The sequence below is a fragment of the Lissotriton helveticus genome, chromosome 7 (genome assembly GCF_964261635.1).
Source record: "Lissotriton helveticus chromosome 7, aLisHel1.1, whole genome shotgun sequence".
Lineage (NCBI taxonomy): Eukaryota > Metazoa > Chordata > Amphibia > Caudata > Salamandridae > Lissotriton > Lissotriton helveticus.
Genome location: NC_136068.1, coordinates 714,150,716 through 714,165,669, shown reverse-complemented (window position 1 = coordinate 714,165,669; position 14,954 = coordinate 714,150,716). Strand labels below are relative to the sequence as shown.

General features: G+C 41.8%; 1 protein-coding gene across 1 annotated transcript in view; it reads left to right on the top strand.

The window, feature by feature from the left end:
* STK32A (serine/threonine kinase 32A) overlaps positions 1–14,954 on the top strand; it is a 574,428-nt gene that overhangs the window by 543,680 nt on the left and 15,794 nt on the right. Inside the window, exons 7-8 of the mRNA XM_078650656.1 lie at positions 9,500–9,625; positions 13,363–13,494. Coding sequence (XP_078506782.1) covers positions 9,500–9,625; positions 13,363–13,494 — 258 coding nt within the window. The remainder of the gene's footprint in view (positions 1–9,499; positions 9,626–13,362; positions 13,495–14,954) is intronic.

The following is a 14,954-nucleotide window of genomic DNA, read 5'->3' as shown; positions in this document are numbered from 1 at the left end:
TCGAGGCCAAAGTCGGTCTGTTACAATGTTTGAGAAAGCAGGTAACTTTGAAATAGATTGAGGGCATATGTACTACTTTGGAGCTAAGAAAGTTAACTTGCATTGAAAAAGCCATTTCAAAAGAAATTCATATCACGAGGAAACCTCCGAATTTTTGATGATAGTAATTACTGTCAGATTTGCACTCTTGATGATGAGATAATTTTCCAAGTAGCTGCATCTTATGTTGGCGTGCAAGGATTCTTTGGCGTCACGAAAGATACTTTGATGGTTTATTAAAGAGAATGTCCCTATTTTAATAATTGTGCATGCATCTATGGGTGTGCGTGGGTCTTCAGATAAGATGGACAGCAGCAATTTCCACTGCTGGGCTATTAGACCTGTCTAATAGGAAGCCTGGGCACGTGCCTGACATATCTGCTCTGAAATTCTACAGCAAGCATGCACCCGAAAAAAGCTACTGATAAGGACATTTTAGAAGAGACACAGGATCAATGCTGAAAATAGAGTGATTTTGATGAGTGTCAATCACCTAGCTCATTTTCCAGTATATGCGTGCATGTTTGTATGGCATTCGTGCTGTTTTGTTGCCCCGTTTGTTTGCCACCTATGTATGATATTGGCTATATGGTGATTTTGTATTTTTTAGTTGACCGAAAAAATAGATCCAAGTGTGAAAGGCTGCTTAAACCCGACTCACTTGACCTTTTTGATTGATTTGAGAAACAGTAAATTCTTACATTTATTAGCGATTGAAGAATTCAAATAGTTTTAAAAGTTCCAGAGCTGGTGGTTCTTGCGTCATCGTTGGAAAAGCGACAAGGAAGATGGTGCCAGGTCCCTGATTCCAACATGTGCGAAACTTTTCTGTGCGTTTTCCTTCACCTGAAAGTACCAGTATCACCAGATTTGCTGCACCTGGTATCTGAGAATACCGTACTGTTATTCCGATATTTCCCCCAAAATGAGCAATAACAACATGAATCACTGTTTGAAGCTTTATTCCTTCTTTGCTGGTCGTGCTTCCCCTACATATGTCGCTTGAATATTCTGGAAGAAATATCTGGGGGATAAAACATTCCTTGCAATTTCTGAATTGACTACACCAATAGGTTGTGGCCGAACTGGGAAGATTACTCACTCCTGTAATAGAGACCTAAAAGTTTTATTTCATATTATGAAATAGTATTGCTCAATATTTTTAATTGTTTAAAAAAATCTCTTGTATAATTGTATCTTCATTTTTCACTGTTCACAACACAGTACAAAACACAAAGGTTAAACAGCTGGCTTGTTTACGCCTACGTTTTGACAGCAATAATACATGTAGAATTTACATATGAAAATATTAGCAACAACATGCTAGAAAGACACCATCACCAATAAGCAAGACTAAATGTGCATTACCAGGGCCGGCTTTAGCACTGGTGGCGCCCTGTGCGGCAATGTTTGGTGGCGCCCCAATGACCACCTTCGTTAGGCATTTCCTCACTACCACTCTTCAACAGTGCCCCTCAGCTCTTCATAACTACTCTCTCAGAGATGTATTAAATTAGTTTTATAGCACCACTCATACCAGTTTAGTGTGTCAGACCCTTTTACATCACAAATATTACACAGAGACAATCAATCCAGTGGCGTAGCTAGCCCTTTGGCTGCCCATGGGGGCAGTGCCGGCTTTTGGGCAGTGTGAGCGGTGCCACCACACCAGGTGCCAAGGTCAGGAGGGCACCATTCGTGCTCTGTAATTGGCACCAGTCACATTGCCCAAAAGCCGGCACTGTCGAACACTGTTGTCCCTCTGTCTATTCCACGATGTTAAACGTCGTAGAACTAGAAGAGAGAAAACAGTGTTAAACAGATGAGGAGACACGCTTTTATGCCCCCCATATGCTGCTTATGAATCATAAAATAAAATAAAAGGTTTTGCGTGAACGTTCAGGGTCTTTTATTTAATTGATCTAGGCACATAGATCCGAGCTCCGCTCTCTACTTTCACTTTCAGCTTGTCTTCTTACCTTGGAAGCTGGTGCGGTGGAACCGCTCGAACCGCCCAAAAGCCGGCACTGTGCATTACAAGTGTCAATTTTTCTGGTCATAGGCATCAAAAAACAACATTGTAGGTCAGTGGTTCACTTACATTGTAGATGAACCTTAAGTCCATTCACAAGTTAAATTGGTTATTGGAAATAATTAATATATCATGGGATGTAGGACAGAATATTCTTATTGGCAGAGCAGTTCTCCATAACACTGGCCGTGCCTACCTGAACAGCCATATTCACTTCCACCAACCTTCACACACCTCTGCTTTGCCAGTCTCTCACTAGCATCCCATACATACACAAAAGCAGAGAAGGGGGCCAGGCCTTCTTGTACCTGGTCCCAAAAGCCTAGGATGACCTCCCTCAACACATCAGAGTCTCCTCCTCTCTTCTTGAATTTCGCAAGAAGCTATACCTTGCTTTTCAAGTAATCTCCGCGGGATGGCTTCACAGACAAGCTACAGAGGGCCTGGATACCCTCACTGGTGATTAGTGTGCGATAACAACACTAATAACATACCAGTTTGTTGTAATGTAGCTTGTCTGGTGCATCCTCCCTATGCTTGCCCCTGCTCTACTGCTTGGCCCTTGATGATGTCATCGGAATGTTGGGAGGGTTGAACAGTAAGGAGATGTCAGTTGGTATGAGGGGCTGAGCAGTTCCACTGTTCCATAATTGTCCCAGGGGTAGATGGAAAGGTATCTATCCTCCGAGAAAGGTCCCAAAGCATTTTAACTTTAGGGAGTGTTTGGTCTTCTCAGAAATGGGGCCTAGTGGATAAGAAATATTCTAGTTACAATAGCGGTGCAAAACGTTTTATTTTGTAGAGGTCACTCAAGAATGTGGCAGTTTACCTTAAGGTTTGGGCTTAAAATGTCCAGTGTGTTTAACGGTGTTGGTGCTATCTGCAAAGAACAACAAAATATAGCAATTTAAGTAAAATAATATTGAATAACGTTGGGTTTTAGTCATGGTCCCATAGGCAGAGGAGTTTTTCTAAAGATACCTTAATGCAATTGATGAAAATGAATCCATTCTTATCAGAGTTGTCACTTTAGAAATTGTTTCACCATGGTAAGCATCTCTATGGTGGATGACACAATGAGTATATCATTTCATTAGTATTGCAGTTATTGTAAATGTAACATAGTTTCTGTAGCCTGACAACCAGAGGTACATATATGTTTGTGCATCAGGGCCATCAAGGGAGTTGGGGTTCATCTTTATTACAGAAATCATACAGGGTTTTGAGGCTAAGTGATGAAAATAAATATACATTTGAGTGCGTAGTCTTTGGATTAGTATTGTGGTTATTGCATATTAGTACTGTGGTTATTGCAAATAATATATTAATTTTATGATTTTACAGAGAGAGAGAGAGTTAGACAATGAGAGATGGAGAGAAAAACATTGCGATACTTCTTTCGAAATTCTATTCAATTGGCAATGACTTTTACACAAGTGAAAATCAATTCGCTAAGGTCCAGGATAATTTTGCTTGACGCTGCACTAGAGGACATGGAGAGGCCTACATTGAGCTGTTTTGTGTCCTAATTTAACTATGCGTTGCTTGTTCTGACTTTCAGTGTCACTTCTGTCAAATACCCACACAAATGTGTCCTCTGTCTCCAAACCTGTCTGAGATAGGTGGGAAGGAAGTAGGGGTTACTTTGGATGTTACTTTGGTGATGGTAGCTACTGAATTCAATAAAGATGATCCTACAATTTTGAGTCACAGTAGGTTCCATCGCTTAAATGTCAGGGGCAGCTCCTACCTCCCGAGCACATGAACCCTACATAGTAAAGGAAAAGGGAAAACAGTGCCTGAATTACTGCCCTAATGCTTACCCAACAACTGGTTCACACACCAACCTGACACTTCTCCAAAGCAAACATGAGCCCTGGTTTCCAACCTCGGCACCTAGGCAGGTCCTGATAGTGTGCAAGAGGCAGAGCAAAGTGCTGCAGTATTTGATGAGGCACCCTAGAGAAGTATCATGAGACAACTGATTCTAGGGCAGCAGGGATAATTGAGCAGCTACAACAAGGTCAGGGAGTGTAAACATTTTAGAACATTGTAAAGAATGCTGTGAAGACTTCACAGCACCATCTGGAAATTCCCAATAACTTTCCATTCACATGACCAACTTTTGCGACGTTGATTATTGTGACCTTTAATATGTTCCTTCCACTAGAGCAAGGAGTAAAGTCATATTTTAACTTACAATTGGCACAGAGTCTAACCATGCAAACATAGAAATCTGACTGTACATGTTATGCCTCAACAAGTTAGTATTCCTAGCATGGCGGAACCTGCTGCATGAATGAAGTGAGCCCCTGGAGACCAAGGGCTAGGCTACGCACAACTCTCCGGCCAAAGGCCTATACTCTTTTTCTTTTTGTTTTAAACAAATGTTTATTCAAATATTCTGTGTATATCGTTGTATGTGCTTAAAGTGTAATTCTCAAACACAATAAAGTAAAACAAGTTCATACTACTTAAAGCATAGATATTGAAATATGACATTTTACACTTGAAAAAATAAATCATGAAAATTAAATAATGAAACCCAATGCATTTCGGGTTCACACTGAACCCTTCAGCAGGGGTTGTAATGGCTCTTGAAAAAATAGAAGTTCCTCGGGATAGTTCAGTTTCCGTATCTACAACAAAAAGAATAATTTTGTACATTGTAACAAACATCCACGGTTTGTATGTTGTCCCCTCCACCACACCTCAGGGTTTGCATTCCTTCTAATATCACTAAGTGTCAAGTGTGGTTAACTGGATACGTGAAAAGAGTGAAAGAAGTGAAAAAATACACGGAAAGTAGAACTCGTGTTCAGTGTTCACCAAAACATCAGTTCGGCCAAAAACCTCCAAAAGCCGTCCAAATCCTATATAGTGAGGTTAGATAAAAAAATGTGTGCACTAAAATCTCCTCCTAAGTTAATGAAAAAATGAATTAAAAAGGTACCTCTAAGCTTTCAAGGCAATCTGTCAAAGTCTATCCATTCCAAGACCTTGAGTTGTAAATATTCTGAAAAAGTAACAACATAATATAGGCGTGTGTCTCTCTCATACTTTACAACAAGTGTTCACCATGGATAAAAAAAAGTGAACCTACCAGTCAGATGCACCGTATCGAAAGAAAACCCAAGCTGTTCTCATAAAAAGTTTCATCCATGGTAAGCCTCCATGGTCTGCGTAAAAATTAAATACTCATTAAGTGCCCAGCTCTAAACATATGACTACTCATGTTTATATCGTTATATAAAACACAGAGAGCAAATCCTCCATCTTACCTATCAAAAAGGTATTCTTTCTTCTATATATGAGTTAGCAACAGTGTTGTCTCCAAAAACTCCTCTACCTATAAGCAGACGAAAACATACAAAAAATACTAAGTTATAGGTCTGACTCACGCGATTCTGTTCTAGTGAAGTATGTTGTAAAATAAGAGATGTCTACCTTCAACGTGATCCAGTCGCTTCTAGATGAAAACCTCTGTACTCCGCTACTCTCCACGAGTCAGTCAACCTGCTGCATGCCATGGGGGTCTCGGTTCCTACTGCCCAAAGGAGAAGGGTTTGTCTTATGCTACAGCATGCATTTTTATATGTGTGGATTTTTTTTTAAATAAGATAGTGAAAAGGTGCATGTGGCTATCTGGCCTGTGTGGCACAAATCAGGGGCATGTATGTTATCCATATTTCAGTTGAACCTTATAAAGAAGTATCACTCCCATCTTTGGCTGCATATAAACAGACAACTATGAGCCAAAACAGATGTCACAAAAATTCAACATACTGATGATTCCATTTCACACTATTAACCACAACCAGTTAGGTGAGCAGCCATACCACCAGCACCATCATGCATATTACCTATAAGTGTACAGATACATTACAAACAATGACAAAACAACACAAACACCAATGAGTGTTGGAGGACTATCTCAAGGAATTTTTGCTACCAGCTCCCATTTTGGTTTGCACACTAAGATGCACGAGCTGCTAACACCTAGCCAGTTTAGTGGACTGATGTTCAAAAAAGAGTTTCGTGACTGAGCCATCCTCAAAATTAATACTGAGGTGTACAAAGATCCCCCCCAAAATCCCAATATTACCCAGCATCTTCAAAAGAAACGAAAATAGGCAAATCATTGAAACAGAAAATAGTTAACCTAAATTAAAGAACTGCAAAAAATGTAAAGTAACTTTAATATGAATTCAGTTAACCAAAACTTCAAAAATGAATCCAAACATAATGCAATAAAAATCTAAATCCAAAAACTTAACTCACAAAAATGTATCTAAATCCAGGGGCGGCTGGTGACATTTTACAGTGGTGAGGCGCAAACTGATCTGCAAGTGGGGGCCCCAGGCCACTCAGGCCGGCGGCGGCGACCCCCCCCCCCACATACACAACACTCAAAGAAATGTATTCACACACGCATACACACAAACACATCCATTCACAACACTCTCCACCAAACATTCATGCATACACGCACGCTCGCACCAAACACTTTAAAAGAAAAGAAAAACACGCACTCTTACCTTGCTGCCGGTCCCGGTCCGCGCCACCTCTGGGCTCTGCTCCCCATACGTCACAGGCTCACAGCGCCCCTGGCCAATCCTGGCGCCAGGGGCACAGGTACCCTCTCGCCCGCAGCACGCCCATTAGGGCTCCTAATGCGCATGCGCAACGCCGCAAAAACACAAGTGCGCATGCGTGGGCACGGGTAAAAATTCACCCTCCGTCCCCACGCATACGTACTTGTGTTGCCGCCTGTACGATCTCAATGAATCAACATGACGCCCGCCCGGCGGTCTGACGTCATGTTGATTCATTGACATGATTGTCATGAGGGAGCTGCGGGCGGCGTCGGGCAGGGGGTTCTACGCCCCCACGCCCCAATGGACGAACCGCGCCTGTCTAAATCTACAAAACTTAACGCACAATTTAACTGTGATCCTACATACTAATAAAAACGTTTTATTATTGCTAACTGAATGGTAGCAAGATTGTTTTTAGGACGTCATTATTTATTTCTGTTAACTATTTTGGTAGTTTGTAGTGTATAACAAATTACATACATCTCAAGGTGTCATTCATTGTGAATCAAAATCAAGAGGGGGTAGGAAATAGGTAAAACAACACTGCTATCCTCACAACTGTTTTGTGAAAAAGTGGAATATCTGCATTTCTTTTGAGTACTTAAGAAGGAAGTTGCAGAAGAATTGTGTTGTGGCCGGACACCAGCTGCAACCTGAGGAAGAAGATATGTACCCCAAAGGTACAATTAAGTCCAGGCTAGATTACTGCCATGGCCTTGGGCCTATATTTAGTAAGGATTGCAAGACTGGCTACCTATTTGAAGGCCCTGATGTGCAGGGATATGCATCTCAAGGCCAGAACTTTGAAATGGCAGTGGTAGTGGGAAGGAAGCTTGAGGAAGCACATGCAGCATTTAAGATGACTCTGGAAGAAGCCTTTTGGGCTGTTTGAATCTTTCTCAAAGGGAAGCCATTAATGTATTTTAAAAGGGCATGGCCGAAGTCTTATATAGGAGTAATTGATGACTAGATTATAAACATGATATCTGATTGATGTGTGATTGGGGCATCAAAGAAAAGTGTATCCACAGGTAACTGACTCACAAACTTACACAAGTCTTACGGTGAGAACGTTCTTGTCCTACATTCTTTGAGTGAGATGTTCACAACCGAGCTATCCTTCAGCTCTTAAGGTTCCTACAATCAGGGTTTTTGTCGTGACATGTAAGCAGAACATGTTCTTGTTCATCTATGTCTGTATGGTCTTAAGCGTTAAAGATACATAATATTATTAATGACAACTGATAAGCCCTGAGTCTCCTGAATGCCATTTCTACTTTTTTACAATGTGTCTAAACTTTCCTTTATTGTATGGGTAAACAGGAGTTTGGATATTGTGCAGAATTCCCTGTTAGCAATTAAACAATGTTCTCTCTGTAGGAAAGTGAAGACTACAATTCAAAGATGATGCATTTTGAAGGACTCTTACTTACAGTGTTACTCTGTGGTAGCCCAGGGTTCCTCTGTCACATTTTAAACTAAAACAATATTATTCTCTGTGCCTAGAGACTGGGTGCGGATTCCATTTCAGACACTGGCTAGTGGCAAACTCTGAGTGCCATTTTGATACTACTGATGTAAAAATGCCAGTCTATGACATTCCTCTATGTGCCACTGGCCACTGTAGCTAGTGCAGCCCACTGCACTGCCAACTCCAATACATAACAGATTCGTTGTAATATTCTCTTTGTGGCTCAGCAGCTACCACTGAGCTACAGAGCTAGCCGTAGACAAAATATTTGGGAAAATTCAGGTTTGAAAATTAACAAAGTGATACAAAAATAGAAATGATACCATGTTGATTTGAAACTAAGAATGTGTGAAATTATAAATCTGAGAAGTTTCCATTGGTGACAAATATCACAATTTTCACCATAGCAGAACTTTGCCTTCCGGTGGAATTGCCTGCCAAAGCATATTTAGTACTGCAGATTCTTCCCATAAAATATTCATTTTGATAGCTTTTTTATCCTTCATAACCAACTATGGAAAGATTTTTTAACCCTCTACTTTTTTTGTTAAACTTCACCCACTCCATAAGGGCCTGCCCAAGTATGAGTTGCTTGGTGCAGGGGCCAGGGCTGATTAACAGGGCTGGAATCATTGGTTCAGATCGGTATGTATTCCCCTGCACCATGCTATTTCCAGTTTGAGTCCCTGAAATTGCGAATACCCATGCAGATCTGAAATACCTAGATCTTTTTCCACATGCATATCCCTATTCCAACTTACCAACTGCTCTGATAATGGTGTCAATGAGGGCCAGGTGACCACTGTTAGTGGTTTGCCTTGGAGAGTGTTGAGGGAAAGCCAGCCTCTAGGTCAGTGGGGGACACTGTTGCATGCTGGTGGTGGTGATTGGTGGGGACAGATCTGTGCCTCTGCCACAAACCCTTTACTAGAACTGCATGCACTTTAGCTCGGTGTGTTTCCACACCATGAAAAATTGGACCTGGGTGTGGTATTCTCATACCCTGTGACTCTAAACGCAGAAATACCAGAACGCTTGGACTCCGCTTCATAGAAGGCAATTACAATGATGTTTTTTTCAGAACCTATGGAATATTAGTGTACACCACCTTTATGTAACTCTATTAGAAAGAAGAAGTGGGTAAAGAGTATCTTGTTTGCATAAAAGAGAAGGGAAATGGTTTATGTGCCATTGGAGTTAGAAAGCAACTTAAAAATAACTCTCCTCGCCTGCCTCAGACTCCTCATGGCATATTTACGTGGTCAACTTGCAAAAACTTCGTAGATTTTTTATTAACCTGCTCCCTTGTCTATGAAGGTGTCCTTAATAAGCGCTTTGTGTTCTTCTCTCCATTGCCAGCTGCTGGATCCCAACCCCGAAGAGCGTTTTTCCAAGTTGACTGACATTCAAGACTTTCCCTACCTCGCTGACGTGAACTGGGATGCTGTTTTAGAGAAGAGTATAGTCCCAGCATTCACTCCAACGGTAAGGAAAACGCTATTAAGAGGAACAAGCAAAGACATGTTGAAGGGCCAATTCATCAAAGATTTTCTTTGGCGGCTTCCCAGGTTGCAATGTTTAGTTGAAGAATTATCTCTACCACTAGATGCACCAGTTCTTGAAGCCAGCTTAATGTTTTTTTAATCTTGAAATGACGGTTAAGGTGTGGGCACATGGTGGGGGGCTGAAATCACGCTGGCATTCTGTGCACTTGTCTGTCATTAGCTTGTCAAGTACCTTTTCTTGGCTCTTGGAAGTTGACTTACTGATATTTTTCTCGAAGGTCTTACCTCTTACCGCATAAAGATGCTGACCGAATGCAGTGGGGGTTCATGCGTTGTGCCCAAAATGGCCCAGCAGGCCAATGGGAAGCAAAGCAAATGACTTTAGGCAGAGACACCTACTCCTAAAGCCGAATGCTGCACAATGATTGCCACAGGGCAGCACTTACTGTGCCACTTTGGCATTATTCTGATGAGCTGCAGGGTTGGGGGCTGCTTTCAAAGCAAGATGAGCTTTCATGACCTATCCTTGACAGCATTTGTGCTCGATTTTAGATTGTCAGATGGGTATTTTGCATTGTTGACTTGTAGAATTCCCTACACACTCTTCCCCTTCTCCCCGGAAAACCTTCCAGGTATCGGCTGAAGGAATTTGTACCCGGAAATGATGGAATAGGTAAATGTTTGATTTCAGTATGAGGTGGACCACCATTATCCCCTGTTGCAAACTTCAAAAGTCGGATTCCGGATATAAAACGGCCCAGGGGAAGAAAGCAGGAAGTGTGGTAACTGCATTTCACCATTTTCCTTTCAGTTCTCGATAATTTCAATGAGGACTGAATGATGGGCTGTGTGGAATGTTGAACATGCATATTTTGCTATAAGCATTTTGCATGCCTGTATACAGTGTGCCAGAAATTCTGGGAAATCGGAGTATGCAGGACAAAACAGTGGTGCCCTGGTATAGATGTGCTATTTTTGCAGAAGTTTCTAGTATAGTTTACGGAGCACCTCTGGTGGACCTTCAGTTGTTTTCTGTTTTCATTGCGTCTATGATAAGACCTGTGAAATACACTCAATATTGCTGGCAGAACACAGATCACCTCCATCAATTGGGCATTATCGGGGCGGTGCGGGGGGCATCTTCAGCACAAGGAAAACAACAATCAAGAATGGGAAACTGATCCCTAACAGGAATACCGATACAGGGCTACAGGGCAAACACTAGTATACTCACTAGTATACTCCCTGCGTTCTGGAAAGGCGAAGTGAGACTTGAATGTGTGCCTTACTTCAAAAACATCTTCACCCTGCATGCATGCCCTTCGTAATATCCTTGTCCATCAACCATACGTGGCTGGCATGTAGATCCTGTCATGGTGGCAGATGGTCTATTCCTGGGATGAAATCAAAGGCTCCAGATAAAGGGCTCTGAGCACTGCCTCCGGGGCTCACTCTGGGCGTTGGGAAGAGAGGTGCCATCTGTGCATGAACTGCCACGCGAAGGCAAAAGGGAAGGTCGTTGTTTCCCCTTTACGTAGGAATCTAAGGAGGTGACGGAGGTGCATATCTTCTTCAACGGAGAACATATATCAAAGCAAAATCTTTTGATTATGTGAGTTATTGCAGAACACACTACTAGAAACATGAAGCAAAAACTGCAGCAGCATAGCCTGTATGCCTTAATGCAGAATGCATCTTTCCCTCTCTATTGTGACAGGGCCAACGATTAGACCCATCATCTCTTTCCAGAGGTTGTCCTAACACCTCTGGCCATGGGTCTGATGCCTGAACCTCTTGTTTCTATGTTACTTTATCCCTCTTCCACACCAGGTGTGGAAGAGGATTTAGTATACCTTGCGTGCAACTGTGGGGCTACAGAGGGATTATGTCTTGTGTGTTGGATGCTGGCATTGATTGCAGTGGAAATGTTTAGGTCATCCTTTCTCTTGACTTGATGAGGGGTTGAGTGGGTCAAGGGATGATGAGAGGAAGACCAAGTGAGAAGAGAGCAAGCCGCCAACTAGCAACGTCGCCACAAATCTACTTGCAGCATGTGTCTGCCAGCTTCTCTGTACAATATTTCATAGCTGACATAGTGTGTGGCACATCCTTGTGTCCTCATCACTTTCTAACTCCATGTTTAGCTTAAGCGGGGCTAGAGTCCACTCCAGGGTTCTCCAAGTAAAGCTAGATAACAGATACAAGCGTACTGACGCTACAACTTCACGGCCGCAGCCCCAATGTGGCTGGCAATGAATATCCATGGCCTTTGCCTAATTTATATTTTAAAAAATAGGTGCAGGATACAAACGTACTTTTGAGGAGTCCATCCCTAGACATGCCAAATGTTCGGTTTGCCGAACACAGGTGTTGCTGAATACTAAAGGCCTTATTACAAGTACGGCTGCATTAGGACCGCACACTCATGATGGCGGTCCGACTGCCACCACTACGGCGGTCCTACTGCCATATTACCATGGTGGCGGTGGGACTGCCACAAAACCGCTGCCACCACCAGGATGCAGGATCCTGCTGCGGTAGGAAAGCAGGCAGAAATTGCAGTGGGGCCAATGCCATCACCGCCAAGCAGATTCCGACCTGCCTTTCCACCAAGCATCTAAAAATTAGAGGGACCCCACCATGAAGTGCTTGTTGGAAAGGCATGGAAACAAGCCCACAACAGAGGGCACAGGATGTGACCCCTTCCCCTCAAAAGGTGCACGGCTGTGATATGCTGTTTAGGCTCTCCTCTGAGCCAAACGTACCCGCTGCCATGACACTACTGCTGCCGCACCGCCACCCCTGGATTGAACTCGGAATTCGGTGGGCATGTTCACTGCGGACTTGGCAGTCTTCCTGAGACCGCCCCGTTGGCGGTCCTACAGGAAGGCCGCCAAACTCGTAATCCAGGCCTAAAACTGCATTTTTCTTCCACCGCCCATCGCTTGGACTCCTATCTCACCCTTGCTGGTTCTTTTTCATTCGGCTTTCTCGTTTTATCACTGTTTTCCTGTATTTTTCTTCCTCCTTTTTCCCTTTTCAGCATATCACTGGACTCCTGTGGGTCAAACTCTGATGATGAAAGGCCCTTTCTTGTAAAATGAGTGGTGGGTTCCACCACCTGCAAACAACGGCCTTTCATGATCAGAGTTTGACCCACAGGAAGACAGAGACATTCCAAAAAGGGAAAAAGGAGGAAGAAAAATGTTGTACTACCCTACGCATTGCCTTCTGTTGTGATCAGATCTCAACAGAGGACAAAAGCAGGCACAGATAACACTGTAACTGTACAACAGCTTCTGGTTCAACAATAAGAGCACAATATGCCTGAGCTGCAACTGGAAGATTGAAGGACAAGCGGCCACAAGTGACTATGGAAGTGCATGTGTTACTTCCTAAATTACCAAAGCCTTGAATTATTGCACACATGACAAATACAACAGGGTTGGTTCCCGAAGTACACCCTGAGTAACAACACAGAACATAACAGTGTGATGAATGAAACACTATATTAATTCACGTGGATATGATTGAAGCCAGCTCTTGATATTGAAATAATCAGAAATGAATAATGGTGTTTGCCTAGGTTCATAAAGGATAGTGGTATTAAACCATAGTCTACCATCTAAGTAATTGGCCTGGACTTAGCCTCCATATCTTAGATGTTGGTAGAGAATCAAATTGCAACTAGCTGACAGTCTGACCTTTACTCTTCAGAAGGGCCGTCTGAACTGTGACCCAACATTTGAGCTTGAGGAAATGATCTTGGAGTCCAAGCCTCTCCACAAGAAGAAGAAGCGACTTGCCAAGAAAGTTAAGGACACAGGGAAGAGTCGCTCCCATGCCCAGGTGAGTGTCCACTGCATTCCCTTGATAGGTTTATAGCCTTCTGTAATTTCAGTGAAGACCAACATGTAATGCACTTGCTCAATATAGCCAAAGTTTAATCTGCCAGACACAAGGAAATGATGTGCCGTCCATCTTATTTCAGCAAGGCTGCATTTCAATTGTATTCCTGTTTGGTAATATTGCTCGGAGTTACAGCAAACTTCACTGGGTGAATTTACACTAAAGTTTAAATTAAATTAGAACTTTACTTAGAAAGATTGCCTTTTGAGTCCGTGTAAATCCATTCAGTAGTTATTTGAGATATTATTATTTTAATAATATAGTAGTGAGTTGGCATCAAAGAGTTAAAATGTATAAATATCTTGTCTGGTTAGACTTACAAGCTAGAAGCTCATGTGTTTTGTCCATTACATATGAGTTTTTCAAGAAAGTAATTGGCTGAACAATTTATTCAATAAATATTTTCACTATTTTTAAATTCCTAAATTCTGCACAATTTGTAGACCTGGTGAACTTTCTTTCATCAGGGCATAATCTGTGTAATTTCGATAATCTCACACTACTCATGTTGCTCTTATTTTTTACCGCAATATGCATACAAAATGGATGTGAGGACATTTCACACTGGCAGTTTTGAAAAAAACCATGTAATTTCAAGTCATTATTCAAATTCTTGCTAATGCTAATTTAAACAAAAGAAAATAACACAAATGTCATGCTCCCCTAAAATTTTTCTAATTGTTCATAGTGGAATCAATTTCACGGGGGGAAATGCGCACAATGACAAACGTTAGAGGAGTTAAATATGATTATAAAGGTTTGGAAAAGTTGTAAGAAAATTTGCCAAGAATGCACCTACCCTAAAGTAAATTTGAAAATGTTCTGAAATTTATGAGCACACAGTCCCCATTTTGTATCTGGGAATGCACACCATTTCCCACAATTGCAAGTGTCAGAGAACTTGCATATTTCAGCAATCAAACATTTCTCAAAATGTGTGAATTTCATATCAATATTTGGATGCTATTATTACAGCAAATGCAGTAGTATGAAAACCCAAATATTTTACTGGGAGCCATGAAATATCTAAAAGATTTCAGGGTTCCCTTTGAAAAAATGGGTTTTATTGTCATAATGACAATTCATCAAATCAGATTGCAGAACATTGCCATCATCAACTGCATTTGGATTATGTGGCATGGAGAAAAAAGTATGTGGCACATTCTCTGGTACTATTACTTTCAATGATTTTATCTAGAAATTACATTTATTGTACCATCTGCAAAATGTACCAATAAAGTGGTAAATCATGTGGCAGATGCGGTAATTCCATAATTATGTGGTAAATGCTGCATACACAGAATCACATAAAACCCCTGGCCCTCACTATTGTCCATTGTGTTATCAGCAAATTATTCAGGACTGATAAACAAACTTTAAATCCAGTCGGTGCCTATTGT